At 35.8% G+C, this 17,939-nt stretch overlaps 1 protein-coding gene across 1 annotated transcript in view; it reads left to right on the top strand.

The window, feature by feature from the left end:
- Positions 1-17,939, top strand: part of LOC150077293 (lipase maturation factor 2-like) — a 378,351-nt gene that overhangs the window by 320,124 nt on the left and 40,288 nt on the right. Inside the window, exon 13 of the mRNA XM_090386704.1 lies at positions 4,998-5,111. Within this exon, the coding sequence (XP_090242830.1) occupies positions 4,998-5,111 (114 nt within the window). The remainder of the gene's footprint in view (positions 1-4,997; positions 5,112-17,939) is intronic.

Below are 17,939 nucleotides of genomic sequence, written 5' to 3'. Positions count from 1 at the left end.
TATTTATTTAGCATTGGGCTTGTCTGCTGAATGGCAATGTCACAATCAACAGTCTTTTGTTCCTGCAAATTTGAGGTACTACTATAAGTGTTCCTGTCAGCTCCACCTTGCTATGGAGAAGTTGTAAAGCAGAATATTTCATATCTGCCAGTATCAGTCAAACTCTGGAAATGATATATAGATATGTTCATTACTGGACTTTCAGGCCATCCTCCTTCTCAATAACTTAATGATCTATCTCAGGGGTGGCCAACAAGCGATCGTGATCTACCAGTCGATCGCAGCTTTAATTTTGGTCGATCATGATGGATTTTAAATATATATATATAAAAAATGGATTAGTCAAAATCTAAAATGTTGTTATTATTATTATGCGCCCCACTGCATACGCTTATTACAAATCCGATGAATCACGTGACCACTCTTGGTGGTCACGTGGTTCAACATGGCACAGCCGCTAGGTTTTTTGTCTAGTGAAAATTCACGCAGTTGCGCTGTGAAGACATAGTGTATGTGTGTTGATTTCTTATTTAGCTTACTTAATATTAATAACTGGGCAGTACTTATATGTTAATTTAATACCCTTTGATTTAAAATGAATACTATAAAAAAGAGTAAAACATGCCATTTTCATCAAGAGTGGGAACTAGAATACTTTTTTTAATGATGAAAGAAAAATGTTGTTCGATTTGCAATGCTTCCGTGGCTATACCCAAAAGAGGAAATTTAGAACGGCAGTTCAACGCAACTCCATGGTAAATACCAATCGGATTTTCCGCCTAATAGTGACTTTAGAAAAAATAAATTAAAAGAACTTAAATCCAGATTATTCTCACAACAAAATTTCTTCATGACACCTAATTTACAATCTAAAGAACTGTAGCAACCTTTAAAGTGAGTCATCTTCTTGCAAAAAAATGCAAACCATTTTGTTGACAGTCAATTCATCAAAAACTCATTTTTCGAAATAACAGATTCTCTTTCTGAAAATTTTAAAAACAAATGAAATTAAAAGTGCTCTTCAAGATCTGCAATTATCTCAAAATACTGTGATGCAACGCTTCCAAAAAATTAGTAAAAATGTGAGCGAACAAATTGCATACTCGTATTGCTAATTGAGTGTTGTTTTCTTGACAACTGGATGAGTCTACAGACGTCAGTGGTACAGCTCGACTGCTCGTTTTTATTCTTATGGTTTTCGATGATTCTGCACTAGAGAAGAACTGTGGGTATGGTTTTGTTAAAAGAAAGAACAAGAGGTCTTGATATATTTAACGCATTCAAAAATTTTAATGAAAAAATTAAATTACCACTATTTAAGCACGTAATTAATAACAACGGATGGAGATAAAGCAATGATGGGGCATCTTAATGGATTTGTAGCATCGTTCCAAAAGGATGATGGATTCCCAGATTTTTTGAGTTACCACTGTATCATCCACCACAAGTGTTAGCCAGCAAAAGATTAAATACTAAAAGTATTATGGACATGGCTTTCAAAATTGTGAATTCCATCAGAGGATAATCTCTTCAAAGGAGACTTTTCAAAATGCAACTTGATGAAAGTGAACCAGATCTGATATTACACACAATGTAAGGTGGCTGAGTCGGAGTCAGTTGCTACAGAGATTTCAAAATTTGCTGAATGACATTAAAAAAATTTGTTGATCAATGATTATCAGCTCTAAATTAAGTGATCTGAATTTTCAATTACAAGGAAAAAATAAAAATGTGGATGACATGATTCGTAGTATTTCTGCATATAAATATCAATTTTTGGCAATGGCTAAGAATCTCAAAGAAAAAAAATTCTATCATTTTGCAAATATGCAAGATTATTTGCAAAATTATCCTTTTTTTGAATTTAATAGTGAGAATTGTGTTTCTGAAATTGAAAGTTGTGGATGATTTCGAAACCAGATTCAGTGATTTTAAAACAATTGAAGATATTTCTTATCCATTTAATGTCAGGTTAATGTCCATTTAATATAAATTGCAGAAAAAATAGCTGAGATTTTTCATATGGAGAAAATATTACTTGAAAATGAAATTATTACATTTTGAAACAATATCTTTCTAAAAGCCAGATTATCAGAAAAAGACTTTTAGAAATATGTTTGTTGAGAAAAGTACCCAATTGTAAAAAAAATGCAGTAAACTTTTAAATTCCTGTTTTGGTTCCACATATCTATGTGAATCAGCCTTTTTGTATTTGAAACAAACAAAGAAGAAGAATTGTTCCACTGTTACGGACTTGCATACAGAAGATTCTTTACGGTTGGCTTTATCACAGTATATTCCCGATTTTGAAAGCTTGGCAGATGACATGAAGACACAAACGTCACGTAAATTAAAAATTTAAATACTGTACTTGCGGATTTAAAATAAGAATTCTGAATTGTATTTAATTTTAAAATTTATAAACATTTTTCAATATGTGTTGATTAACTTTTTTAACCGTGTGCAATGAAATTCTGAAGATGGTAGATTGCGGCACATTTTGAAGGAAAAAAGTAGATCACATCATAAATTAAGTTGGCCACCCCTGATCTATCTGATTGTGTGTAGTTGAGCTGGAATTAATACACCCTATTTTCCTTGGATGTCATGTTGCAGTGGGTTGGCCCATATTTAGAAATATTGGTCTGTAGGAAGCCTATGTGTATAGATCAATTCACAAACTGCCCCAGCCTAACTGTCAATGCCATTTATGTGTACCCCCTAGTACCTTGTTTGATGGACATCAATGCACCATGACACAATATAGAGAAATGAGATTTCTAAGGTGAGGGTGAAGTGCATTTACCTCAACTGTCCTTGGCCTACATTACAGGTGTGTGTGTGTGTGTGTGTGTGTGTGATATCATGCAATGTTGTCTTGTCCCTCAGTGGTGCCTCCATAGCCAGGTGGGAAGGAGCAGCAGTGCATAGCACACGCCTTCTTGATTAGACCGGGGTTCAAGCCCGTCACCACCAAATACGGAGGATGCGGAAAGGTCAGGGAATGACCACCGCATATTCCCGGAGCAATATGGCCTTAGTTGCTAATGCTCCTAAAAACCAAATAACAACAACAACTTGTCCCTCAGAATTCACTGCAACAACCTACCTTCCCCAATTTCTGGGTGTCTCAGAACTTGTCTGAATGTTATAACTATCAAATTCATTGTGTTACACTTCTTGGAAGGAGGCCCCAATCCACACAGATCAAGATCCCAATCTACTGTTTTTACTGAGTCAGGTTGCCTACTTACTCAGGAGCTCACATCTTGTGAGTATGGGTTTGGCAAACCTAGGGTCCTGAGCTGGATATCATCATTCTTCTCTTTCTTGCCTTCTTGGTGATTTCCTTCTACTTCTGACTCTCTCTCTCTCACAGTAACATGGGAAATTTTTTTTTTTTTTTTTTGGCTGGTGCAGCATAAGCTTCAGGCTTCCTTGCACCATATACCTAATAATAATAATAATGTGCATTTCTCTGAATGTGGGGTTTGCTATAGCAGAGAATCCTGGAGGTTTGGGGATGGATATTCAAATGTGAGGGAGATATTTGAATAACTGACTCTGCCTGCTGTGCCCTCACATGGAGTTCATTATGTTAACAATGATGGCTGTTGGCACAGCATATGAGGCATTGTTTTGTCCTTGGTATACAACTGACCTTTCCTTTCCAGTGTTAAGTGTAATAACTACTCCACTATGTTGCTGTCACATTGCTACGCATGTGATTACATTTCTGCCTTTTAGAGCCATTTGTGAGCTGACATAAAAGGAAAGTGCAATGTTTTGTGTACATTTGTGTATTTTGATTTGATTTTATCTTTACATTCTTAATTTATTTGTTTTATTGCTTTTATTTATATTTTTTTTGTTTTATTAGTTTTATTTATTCTCTTTAGTCATCATAGCAAGAATTTTATTTATAGATAATATTGTCAAATGACTAGTTGCAAGCTCCACTACACTAATCTGTGTTATCTGACTAGAGTTTAAACAGAACATTTATTTTTTGGTTCCCTGGCTTCTTGCCATAATGGACATTATGTACCACTATAGTATATTTTAATAAAGATTATTTATTTATATCCACCTTAAGCCCTCATTATCTCAACGGCCAAGTTTCATACAAGCATCTGGGGAACTTTATATACTTCACAGAAAAAAAAAAAAAAATTTCCCTCTCTCCTTTATGTTAAAAGCTAATCTTGTTGCTCCTTCACTCTTCACTTAACATTTTCTCTATGATCCACATCCTTTCTGAGATTGCAGGTTCCAAACCTGTATCAGGATTTTGTATAATAGAACAATTATCTCTTTGTCCCTTCTAGCAAAAATTCCTGTATATGATAAATATATTGCCGTTTGCTGTTCTGCTAGTTTGTCTGCACCAGTGAGATTCACATAGTGACACAATTACTCTCAAGATCTCTTCATTATGAATTTCTTTACGTTTATTACTTTTTAGTAATAAGATAATTGTTTAATACAATTACTTCAACTTCATTGTTATTAAATACTTCCTGAATGATGCAGACATGTTTATACTGCTTTTTTTTTTAAACAGAGAATGATGCTAAAACAAATTTGCAAGTAATAAAAAAATCTGAGATTACTATTGCCCAAATTTACAATTCCTAGTATTGTAGTTCAGTTGTTATTTTTCAGACCGGCTAAATTTATCTGCCTTGTTCAAATAGTATACCTATGTTACCGTTATTTATCACTTTTTGTCATTTAACTTCATCTATTAGAATAATAGTTAATTTCCTTGCAAGTTGACTTAAACTGAAGCAAATTCTAATCTCTCTTAAGTGAGGCTCAATCACTGTCAGAATAGTTTTTAATTTAAGTAGTCAGTATATCATCATTCCAAACTTTAAAGTAAGATTATAATTGCATATTTTTATATGTATCATTTAATTGAAATGTTGTTTAAAAGAAAGAACTTTCTCTTTATAGTAGTTATGCCAAAAAGTGTGTTTTATTTTCCACTGTAGTTCCTCATCAACCACGCCTTGATTGGCAGATGTGGTTTGCTGCCCTTGGCCGATACAATAACAATCCGTGGTTTGTCAGCTTGATCTATAGGTTACTTCATGGGCAGAAAGAGGGTAATTTATTTATAATGGTTTCTATAGTTGATAGTAAATATTTACATTTTTATTATTATATAAGCTAAAGGTACCACTAGTTGAAGTTTTAAGGACAGTTTGAAAAAAAGAAATTAGTCTGGCTTTAATTTTGCATTTATTATTACAAATGATTCATATATATATATATAATGATTCTTCTTAAAACATAATACTATTAAATATTCTTAAAAAAGTTACTTGTGGTATTATTTAAAACAATGCCAAAAATCAAACATCGCAAAATTATCAGTAATTGACATGGGTAAATATGGTTAGTAGTTGACATATCACATAGGTAATAGATACAGCAGTTTTTGATATCTTTGAAATGATTTTATTTTTATGTAACCATCAGCTTCAGTTGAATTTTGAAATTATTCTTTGAACCTGTTACAACTTGAGAATAAGTTTTTTTTTTTTTTTTTTTGTTATTTGTGAAAATCATTTCATTACAATTGTCTAATGTGAGTATTTCAACTTCATTGATATTAAATCCTTCCTCAATAATGTAGGCATATTTATATATATAAATATTTTTATTTTTTTTTTATAGAATTTTGCTAAAAAAATTCCAAATCCATAAGATTGTCTATGATTACTATTTCCCAAATATCCATTTTCCAGTATCATAGATCAGTTTGCAATTTTTGAGGCCAACTTAATTTATCTAGTTCTTGTTGAAGCATTATATCTCAGTTACTATTATTTACAACACTCCAAACCTCTGTCATTTCACTTCATTTATTTACAGTAATAGTTGAATTAAACTGAAACACAATAATGATCATTTTTTTTTTTCTGCTTTTAGATATTTCTCCTTTTGTCTGTAAATGTAAGTCTGTTTCATTACTAGATTTTTTTTGTTATATTATTCAAATTGTACAGAAGAGAAATTTAAATAAATAGCTTTTTCCCCTAAACAGTTTTTCTTTCTTGGTTTGGCCTAATGACAAGATTCACCATGGAATCTTTAGAAGTATTGCCAATTATTAAGTAGTTATTCTTTGGGACTTAAGCTTACTTTTCATTGTAAACTGTGGCATTTTGTACACAATACAATTCACTTTAGAGTTCACATGGTTTAATTAGTGTTTTTCACATGTGATATTAATTCATTATGAACAACCAAATAAAATATCCTCTGAACACAGTTTTTTTCTTTTCAGTGTGCTTTTAATACTAATCTTTATTTTAGCCCAATGTCTTCTAGTTTACTGTCTTACTAATTTAATCATAAAAAGAAGTTCTTAGTATTTTTATTATTAATAATGGCAAATGATGCAAGAACACAAGTTTATATCTCAGTTAAAATTATACAGTGTCAACAAGAAAAAAAAAAAAACTTCCCATTTCCCCTATCCATTCCCTCCAATAGTTCTTACTAGAATTTATTTCTAGTTATAGTTCTTCCTTGAATTTATTTAGGCTATCAATTTCCATCAAAGTTTCTTCCAGCAGTCAACTACATACTGGCTAAAAGCAAACTTTCCACACCTGTTCTGCAACTGTCCTTCCTCAATTTGAATTTATGCTCCCTTATGTGCATAGTATCAGCAAGAGGAAGAATCCCATGAATCCCATCAGCATTCAGTTTGCTCAAGCCATTCAAAGCTTTAAGCACCTCAATCATATCACCTTGCAGGTGCATAGTATCAGGATGCTGCAATTTGCAGAACTAGACCCTTTTGTGGGAAGAGCACCCTTTGTTCCCATCACCAGTTTTGTTGCCCGTCTCTGTACCTGTTCCAGCAGCTCTACATCCCTCCTGAAATGAGACCTCCAGACCTGTATACAGTACTTCAGATGTGGCCTGACCATTGCCTTATATAATGGAATAATCACCTTCATATTCCTGTATATCGTTGACAAAATCGCATGAGCTGTCTTGGCAGCTTGTCTGCTCTGTCAGAGAACATCATATCTGACAGCACAATTACTCCCAGGCCTTTTTCATTTTCTACTACACTGACTGCTATACCATAAAGTATGGCATATGGGTATCATTATTTTATATTTGTCAATGTTAAACTTCTTCCCAAACCTCACCATTTCAAAACTCATTTACCTAACTTTTTTTTTTTTTTTTTTAATTCTGTTGCAGTAGCATACTATCATTGGCCTGTGTAGTCAAGTGGTCAGGAGTGGGAGTGCAGTAGCACATTTTGAGTAGACTGAGATTCAAGTCCTTAACTGCTAAATACAATCAGTCTGTCGACCCGCACTGGACTGGTGTGGCACATTATAGTCTATTTTCCTCAACATGAATCGTTGAGGAGGCTTCCATCCTGCAGTGGATTGATAATGGCTGCAGTTTACCTTTGCCTTACCATCATTACTGTCAGTAAACACCCTGCAAAATTTTGTGTCATCTGCAAACCTGTACATTCAGCATGATATGCCTTCATCAGTATCATTAATAAATATAAGAGCAGCAATGCTCAATGTGTTCTACATTATAATCAATTCATTAATAAATATAGAAAACGACAGTGGACCTAGCACCGAACCTTGGGGACTCCAATAACATTAGTCTAGGAAGAGCAGTGTCCATTGAAACCAATCTGTCTTCTACCACTCAACCATCCTTTATCCATAATAGTAACTTGCTCTTAATGCCACACTGCTCTAATTTGTATAGCAATCTTATGTGCGACAGTATCAAAGTCTTTCCTGAAACCCAAGTATATGATATCAAAATTATTTTGATATCATATACAGCCACTCCCCGATTAACATAAGGGTTGTGTTCTATGGAACTCTAAGTTAGTCGGAATTTCCCCCATGCTTGTGCAGCACTCGCAGCTGTGCTCGCTGAATTGATTGAATCAAAAAAGAAATGTTCAACGAACATGTGAATAGAATTATTTATTGTATTTATTCAATTTTTTATCTCATGCGCAGGAAAAATTACAAAAGCGTGCAATTTAAAAAATTATAAAATTACAAAAAAAAAAAAGAGAAGACAGGCATAACGTCAGTAAGTTTTACCTCTCGGGCATCATTGCCAGAATCTATGTCTTCAGCTGATAAATACGACACTGCTGAGGTTGAGGTCTATGGAGTTTTCAAGGGGATCGGCCGTTCAACCTTACGAAAGGACATATTAATGGATGACTGGACAGTGGCTTTTTTCTTTTCATAGTAGATTTCTTCATAGCAAGCAAGCAGATCATTCACCCCTCTAACTTTTAAGAATCATTCACTGTCAGGATCCATCTTCCCCAACCTCACCATTGCCGATGCAATTTCACAAAATACCATTGCCATCTCTCTGACGATGAAGCATCTTGGCTCCCCATTTGGTTCATCTTGAGCTTTGTCAGCATTTTCTTCTTTCACTATTGCTGCCTTCAAGTCAATAAGTTCTTCGTTAGATAATTCCTTCTCTTCTTCCTCTATCAACTCCTCCATGTCTTTGGTAGCAACTTCCAACTGAAGTAGCTCTGCAACCTTTACAATCTTTTCTGTAACCTCTTCATATGATTCGTCTTTTTCAAACCCTTCGAAGCCTTTTACATAGTATGGGCATATTTTTTTCCATGGCCCATTTAAACAACTTTTAATAATTTCCACCCAGGCCTTATTAATGTTTAAGATGGCATGGTAAATATTATAACATTTCCAAAAGTCTCTTAACATAAAATTTTTCTCACAGTCTACTGCAGACAATGCCTGAGCAAATGTTGTGTATAAATACTATGCTTTTAAATTCAAAATAACACCCTGATTCATAGGTTGGATGAGTGAAATTGTGTTTGGCAGTAGAAATATGACTCACGTTCGAATTGAAATCATCTAGATGTGTAGGATGTCCAGGAGCACTATTTAATAGAACCAAAATCTTGAAAGGAACATCATTGTCTTTACAATATTTTCCAACCTCGGGAATGAAGTAGCATTTAAACCTGTCCTCAAAGAGAGATATTGTTATCCATGCTCCAATTGGAAATGCACGGGTAGGGTGGTTTTATTGATGCCCTTAAATGCACGAGGATTTCCAGAATGGTACACAGGCAGTAGTATTAATCTATAATTTCCCGCTGCAAGAGAGTGCCCCAAACTCTTGAAGCCTTGAACTCTTTGACAAATATGTTCAATCCGGTATTTTTTTCCAATACAGAGCGGTCTCATCAACATTAAAAATTTGCTGCATTGATGAACAGCTGCCTTCATCAATAATTTTTTCCAACACATTGCAATTTCTCTGCATCTGCAGAATCTGCACTGGCGACATCACCACATATTTTAATGTTTTGGAAACCAGTGTGATGCTTGAACCTATTAAACCACCCATTGCTTGCCATGAACTTGGCTTGTGGTTTGCCGTACTTATCCTATTAAACCACCCATTGCTTGCCATGAACTTGGCTTGTGGTTTGCCGTACTTATCCTATTAAACCACCCATTGCTTGCCATGAACTTGGCTTGTGGTTTGCCGTACTTATCCTTAATATCTTCATAAATACTTCTTGCTTTTGCTTGAATGGCCATTGGACTCAGGGGCACTTGCTTCTAAATCTGATTTTTTCATCCACATTTTTAATAGCTGTTCCATCTTCGATATAGCACTGAACGCTGTTTTGTGATCACTGTTGATCTTAAATGCATTGACCCTTTGATATGTTCTTTTATACGTGCACTGCCTTTAAAATAGTATTCACTGTCGAAGCAGTGAGACCTAATTCCCTTACAATAGATGACAAACTTTGTCATGCTTTGTACTTCATTTCTAAATCAATTTTGTTTCATTTCCTGGTATTACCAGCACTTGTACTGTCCGTTGGTCCCTTTCCTTTCATCATTGTAATACGTAAATAGGAATGAAGAGAAGTTTCTGAAAATTTGTTTTTTTATATGATTGAAGATTTCAGTGAAGGGGAACACATTTCACCATAACGTAAAAATCCACAGAATTCCAGTTATTGGGATTATTGCAAATGCAATAAGATAGTTTACTACCCATTTATAATAGACTGCACTAACAGAAAAGCCCAATAAACCGGATAGTGCCAAATGTTTTTGTTTTTTGGTTGTGACCTCCAAAAACGTGCTTTAAAAAAATATCAGAGGCATTTAAAATTGATTCTTATAACCAAACATATGATATCAATAAAAGTGTAGTGCAATTTCCATCATAAATACGACCTTTTAGAGAGATAAATAGCTTAGTAATATAGCGACATTTTCAACTTCCAAGGATTTGGAACGAATTACAAAAATGAAAAAAAAAACAATGTTATTGGGTTTACATTGCGATATTTTCACAATACAGGTCGACTGTCACTAATCCGGCAGCATTGGGACCTGTGGGGTGCCGGATTAGTGAGTTTGCCGGATCACCAGTGGTTATTTTAGCACATACAGTTTACCCAACAGCTAACCACCTCATCCTACCCTTAACACGTTGACTGCCAAGCTAGTTTAAAATAAATATTGTAATGTCAGTGTTGTTGTTAGAATAATATTTAGCTGTCATGGCATTATCGCAGTATTCAATGATACGTTCTTTGAAATTACCCAGGAATTTCATACTAGTATCTTATAACGTTTTAGTGTGCTGGGTGGTGGTTCCATTTTCTACAAAAATAGATACATTTTCTTCTCTGTATTATAATTGTCCCATTAAATGTGACCTATTCACTAGCTATGCTGATAAAACACTGTATTTTCGTTTCAGTAGTTTGCACATTTTTTGCTTGGCTGGATTTGCTGAAATCATAGATGTAGAGGGCATATGAGATAAAAGAAGGTGTTGAACTTGATGGCAAATTATGTGCACTTAAGACAGACACCACTTTGGACTTCTGCTCATTTATAGATTTGAGAGAGGGACATTTGTACTTTGAATTGAAAGTCACATTTTCCATGAAGTTTTGTATGAAAATGTTCTCTCTCTCTCTCTCTCTCTATACATATCCTGAAAAACAGATATATCAACAGACATCACACTCATTTATCACATTATGTGTGAATTGATTACTTATTGGTTCTATATATATATAGTATATATATATATATATAAAGTTAATTTGAATTTATGGAGAGAAGGGTGACGACTATCTGTTGCAGTACTCACTGGTACATAAATTGGCACATAAATATGTGGCAAGTTACATCCTTCATGGCACCACAATAGCCACTGAATTACATAAGGGTATCAATCTGTCTTGATAATCTGTACATGAGTTCTAGGTGCTATTGTACAACAAGAGAGCCTAGAACAGTGTTTCTAAGTTGGTGCTCTGTAATATTCATCACTTGGGATTCTATGTTGGGGAATATAAATTTTTTCCTAACTTATTTACAAATGTTGTCTGTGCAAATATCAGTGAGATCTTATTTAGTTTATTTTCTCCATTTTTATATATATTTAAAATTTAGTGTGTGTGTACACAGGGTTGTTAAAATTAAAGTGTCTCAATGTAGAGGGCTCTGGAGCGAGTTCTAAGGCTTGTACTGAAGATAAATTTGAATAACAGGTACAATGAAGAATGCGCTCACCGTTTATTGGGGGGAAAAAAATGTTGCTGTGGCAATACAAATCACTTGAACAGTGCTACAATTGTTCAATGTGTCCTCCATTTTTGGTCAACAACAGTTTCCATTCAAAGAATGGAAACTGTTGTTGACCAAAAATCTGTAAAGTGTTGCCTTAGCAATCTTTGGACACAACGGTGGATGTGGGGATGGTGTGCACCATCTTGCATGAATATGGTATCCTGAAGGATTTGCCAACATTTCATAATATTGCTGTCTAGTGACGGAACAGGTGCAGGGTCTAGTCGGTGTTACCTGTTCAAAAAAATATGGCCCAATCATGAATGTGGCCATAAATCCACACCACAATACTGTCACTTTTGGAGAATGCAACAGGACCTCTTAGATAACTCAAGAGTTTTCTGTTGCCCAAATGCGACTTTCACTTGTCCATTTAAGCAGAAGTGGGCTTCATCACTCCAAAGGATGTTCCATGGCCAAGTGATATCCACTGTCATTCACTCCAGAAACTGAAGGGCATATGTGAAACAAATATCTGCATCACCATGCTTTATTTGCTGTAGCATGTGCATCTTGTAAGGACAGTACCACAACACCTGATGCATTACTAGCCTTACGGTGGAATACGGCATGTTCACTTCACGAGAAACAGCTGGCACACTTGCGCTACCACATGAAGATTGACTTGATAAATCCATGACAGCCATAGCCACATCTTCAACACAAGAGGAGTCCACTCGTTTTCGACTTCTACCTGGTTGAACACCAAGATGACCTGTTGCTTCAAATTTTGAATCATTTTGCAGACAGAACAAATAGTCATAGGTCCACACCTTATGCGCTTCTCATGTCGGAATTCTCTGATAGCTGCAGTGTTGCTGTTCTGATAGTGAAACAATGCCTTTTCCTGCAACGTTGTTGGCGGGGCGAGCCCATAGCCAGGTGGGAAGGAGCAGCAGTGCGTAGCACACGCTTCTTGATTAGACCGGGGTTCGAGCCCGTCACCACCAAATACGGAGGATGCGGAAAGGTCAGGGAAGGACCACTGCATATCCTGGAGCAATATGGCCTTAGTTGCTAATGCTCCTAAAAACCAAACAAATAAAATAAATAAATAAGCAACATTGTTGGCATTGCTGCTGTAGTGCAGGCAAACATCTACTGTATGATTTTGAAGAGACCGCTTTGCTTTTATACAGTACAGTAGAGCTGAGTAGTAGCACTGTGGCAATAACTTATGATTATGCAAATAACTAAAGTTATTTGCATAATCGTAACTAAGATAGTTACGTGCCATACAGTGACAGATTTTGAAACTATTTTTTTTTTTTTTTTTTTTTTTTTCAATAAATGGCGAGTGCATTTTTTTTTTTTTTTTTGTACCTGTTTTCCAAATTTTTCTTCAGTATGAGCCTTAGAACTCTCTCCGGAGCCCTCTACATTGGGATATTTTAATTTTAACAACCCTGTATATATACAATAAAATTTTAAAAATAAACGGCAAACTAAAAGCTGGCACTCGTATCACCATTTGCATTTGTCTTTAAGAATCCACGCAAAAGAACAAGCTCGTAAAGCATCTGCTAAAAAAAAAAAAAAAAAAAGAAAGAAACCCTCATCTCCTCTCCATCCCCTGCAATAATTTCTCTACTTCTTTCTTGGATTTATTGAAATTACTCATTTCCAAAACAACAGTTCGAAGTTTGTTCCAACAATCAACCATCCTTACTCAATTTAAATTTGTTCCCTTGTGTATGAACAGGAGAAAGAATGCCATCAGCATTGAGCTTCCTCAATCCATTCAAAGCCTTAAATACAATTGGATCACATTTCAGGTGCCTAGTCTTCAAATGCTGCAATTTTTAGAATTGAAGCCTTTCTTGGTAAGATCACTCTTTTGTTCCCATTGCCATTCTCATTACCCTTCTCTGCAGCTGTTCCAGAAGATCCACATCCTCCCCTACAGTACTCATATGTGGCCTAACCATTGCCTTGTACGATAGGATAATCACCTCCTTATCCTTACAGCAAAGTTCCCATATATATATCATTAACCAAAACCCCTTGAGCTGCCCAGCAGCCTGTCTCCATTGCTTAGAGAACTTCATATCTGACTGCACAACTACCCCGGATCTCTTTCATTTTCTATTACCCTGAATGGAACCTCAGAGTTGGTATTAATCTGGAATAACTGTTAACCATATGCGCAGTACCTTGCATTTGTCAATGTTAAGCCTCATTAAGCAGGCGCCTCCGTAGCCAGGTGGGAAGCAGCAGTGCATAGCACATGCTTCTTGATTAGACCGGGGTTCGAGCTCGTCACCACCAAATACGGAGGATGCGGAAAGGTCAGGGAATAACCACCGCATATCCCGGAGCAATATGGCCTTAGTTGCTAATGCTCCTAAAAATAACAAAATAACAATAACCCTCATTAAGCTTGAAAAATTTCTCTTCTGCTTTCCTCTCTTAGTTATCACAAAATCATTTAGTTCCCTGTTACAATCTCAACTTCTGACATTCCCTTTCATAAAGAACCCCTCACGCCTGATGAATGTAGATGCAAAGTACTTATTCAGTTTGTCAATAATCTGAGTAGGATCATCAACAGTTAAACTATCAACATCAAGTGGACCAGTGAGATTCAACCCCTTCCTTCTACTATTAATATAACTAAAGTCTTTGCTGCTTTTCTGGGCATTCTTTGTTAGAGACTTCTCATAATCTGCATTAGCTTTCCTAACCTTCTTTGTGACTTGATTACTGACTAGTTAGTATTAGCAATGGCTGCATGGTACAAGGAAGCCTATGGCTTATGCTGCACCAGCCAAAAAAAAAAAAAAAAAAAAAGTAAATAAAATTTAAAAAATAATAATAATTAATAAAAGAAAAGGAAATAGACAACCTATGCGTTTCTCTCCCAGCTGACCTTTGAATTTCCCCAAACTATCAGCCTCTGCCCAATAGGTAACTTATTCCAGTAATTTATAACTCACTGGCTAAAATAAAACTTCCTGCAATCCACTCTAAACATCTCCCCCCCCCCCATAAATTGAATTTATGGCCCCTAGTTCTAGAATCATTTATAGCCATGAAAATTTTTCCTCCTCTTTCATTTTACTTAAGCCACTCGGAGCCTTAAACACCTCAATCAAGTCTCCTCTAAGGTGCCTAGTTTCCAGGCTCTGCAACCCACATATTTCAAGTCTTTCCTCATATGGACGCCCTTTTGACTATCTCACCAGGCGAGTTACCTGTGTTTAGACCCTTTCAAAAAGCACAGTCTCTCTCTTTAGGTGCAGTCTTCATACTTGAACACAGTATTCCAAGTGTTGTCTAACGATAGCCTTATATAATGGGATTATGACATCCTTATCTTTACTAGCAATTGTTCGATAAATCATCGATAGGATACCGTGGGCCTTCCATGCAACCTGTCAGCAATGCTCAGAGAACTTAATGTCTGACTGTATCGTAACACTAAAGTCCCTTTTCTCCACTACTGGCTTTAGTTCAACTCCACCAAGTGTACAAGTTATTTTGGGTTACTATTCTCCAGGTATAATACCTTACTTTGCTCGATTAAAGCATAGCTGCCATTTTTCTGACCATACCTGAAGTTTAGGTCACTCTGAAGAAGCTCTGCTTGTCAGTGATCATTAACTACTCTACTAATCTTTACATCATCTGCAAATTTAGACATCACACCCTCTATCCCTTCATCGATGTCATTTATGAAAATCAAAAACAACAGTGGTCCTAATACTGATCCCCACTTCTTACCTCAACCCAATCTATTACCATTGTAGTTTATATCTCCCATACACTTCTGTATCAACTGATGATTTATATGTGCCCCATGCATTTTCCTTTTCTGCCACAAGTTTCATTAGTTCATTTAACATTCATTTAAGTCTAAGCCTAAAACATTATTCCTTAATTGGTATGAAAAGCCTTATAGCTTCTATTATTACTTCCCCGAATGCTTCCCATTTAGAACTTGCTGTTTGATGTTGATTTTATACAGTGGGACCATATTACTGGATGGTCCCAATGTATAAAATTTAAAAACTGACTGATACCATTGTAGTCATCCTTATGAAAGAAAAAGCCCTTCCCTTTACCCTCAACAGAGTTGTTTTTAAATAAATCCCATCAGTATGTTGATCACTGCCAACCAGGTGGTTGTTTACCTGAAGCTTCTAAATGCATGAAAGATTGCTGCTAATAATCAGATCAAAGTATAGTTGCTTCCTCTGGTTGCCTTTCTAATGTGCTGCTGTAGAAAACAGTCATCCAATAAATCCAAATCTTGCTAGTGTGCAAATGACCATCCCACAAATTCCAGTCAATGCATGAAAGATTGCTGCTAATAATCAGATCAAAGTATAGTTGCTTCCTCTGATTGCCTTTCTAATGTGCTGCTGTAGAAAACAGTCATCCAATAAATCCAAATCTTGCTAGTGTTCAAATGACCATCCCACAAATTCGAGTCAATATCTGGTAAGTTAAAAACCCCCATTATAAGACATTCTGATTTACTGGTACATTGTTTCTTTGTGTATTTGATTTTATAATTATCAGTCATTATTCCTATAGCACACTCCTGCTCTCATTTTCATTTTCCCAGCTTATGTCATACCAAATTGACTCAACATTGCACATATCTACCAATGTTCACTGGAAGCACTGCCTTACATTTAATATGCTTCTTAACTAAGAGCATAGCCACACCTGCCTCCCCCAAGCTATTAATTGACATAGGGGATGCAGAATTTGAATACTCCCCATAATTTAATTCTGCACCCCTTATGCCTGAGTGATATCATGTCTCCAGTATACTCCACAATGTCTTCCTTTGATGACTTAATTGGTACTTAAAAAATTCATCAAATTATCTACTATGCTTCTAGCATTAGTGTACATGCACCTGTTCTTACTCCTTACTCCTAGTTATCCTAATGTAGCCATGTATTTGCTTGTTCCACAATGACCCACGGCAGGTCTTGAAATCATCACTGTGCTCTCCACACTGCTGCATGTTCAAATAAAAGTAATGCAAGAATTACTTTTACCTCTGCCTGCAGCTCCAGTTAATCTATTAGTCTGTGTATCCCCCTCCCACCACAGGCTATCAGTTGTCTCACACACCTAACACTGCCTCAATAGCATCGGCACCCTGAGAAAACAGTCTTTCCTGTTACCAAGTTCAGACCACTGAGAAAAATTCAGCCCCATGAGCCTTGTATGGTCTCTTCAATTCCAAATTGATTGGACCTGGAGAGATTCTCAGTGCATGTCGACTTGTCTCTCAACATGCACTCCCCTCCCCCATTGTGCCAGGGCATGATTGCTGAGGCTTTCAAATGTAATCCTAACTTGCGACTCTTTCCCAACGTTGCCCTATACTTGCTAAGTAACACTTCAGAGCTCATACTCTTAATATCATTAATGTCAACATGTAGAATGATATCACCTTTCATTGCCCTTAAAATATGACATCTGCTCTACAAAGTCATCTGTTTTTGCCTTTGGCAGACATACCCACGGTCCTATTCCGCCTATCTTTTTTGCTGTTAAAAAAGATAGGCGGAATAGGACGTGACCTCAAAAATTACATTTTAGAGAAATAAATATCTTAGTTATACAGCGAAAATTTCAACTTCCGAGATCTTGAAACAAATTATCAAAAAACAATGTGTTATTGGGTTCCCATTATGATACTTTAATGATGCGATGACGTCTCTGGAACTCATTAATATCGTAAAGCAGGGTACACTGTATTGTATAGCTATGCACATGGTTTGGAATACTATTAGTATTAGTAACGGCTGCATGGTGCAAGAAAGCCTATGGCTTATGCTGCACCAGCCAAAAAAAAAAACAATGATAAAAAAAATAATAATAAATAAATAACTAATTAATAATAATTAATAAAAAAAAAAAAAATAGTAATTTAAACGTATCATCCTATGCGCTTCCCTTACCCGAAAGTACTATCCAGATGACCTTTGAATTTCCCCAAACTGTCTGCCTCTACCACCCGTGAAGGCAACTTATTCTGGTAATTTATAACTCGCTGGCTAAAATAAAACTTCCTGCAGTCCAATCTAAACATTTCCCCCCCGTAACTTGAATTTATGTCCCCTAGTTCTAGCATCATTTATAATCTTGAAAATTTTGTCCTCATTCATTTTACTGATGCCTCTCAGAGCCTTAAACACCTTGATCAAATCTCTTCTAAGGTGTCTAGTTTCCAAACTCTGCAACCCACATATTCGAAGTCTTTCTTCATAAGGACGCCCTTTT

This window comes from Mastigoproctus giganteus, chromosome 12 (assembly GCF_048544385.1).
Source record: "Mastigoproctus giganteus isolate SK-2022 chromosome 12, ASM4854438v1, whole genome shotgun sequence".
Lineage (NCBI taxonomy): Eukaryota > Metazoa > Arthropoda > Arachnida > Uropygi > Thelyphonidae > Mastigoproctus > Mastigoproctus giganteus.
This window is presented reverse-complemented; position numbering and strand designations above follow the sequence as displayed.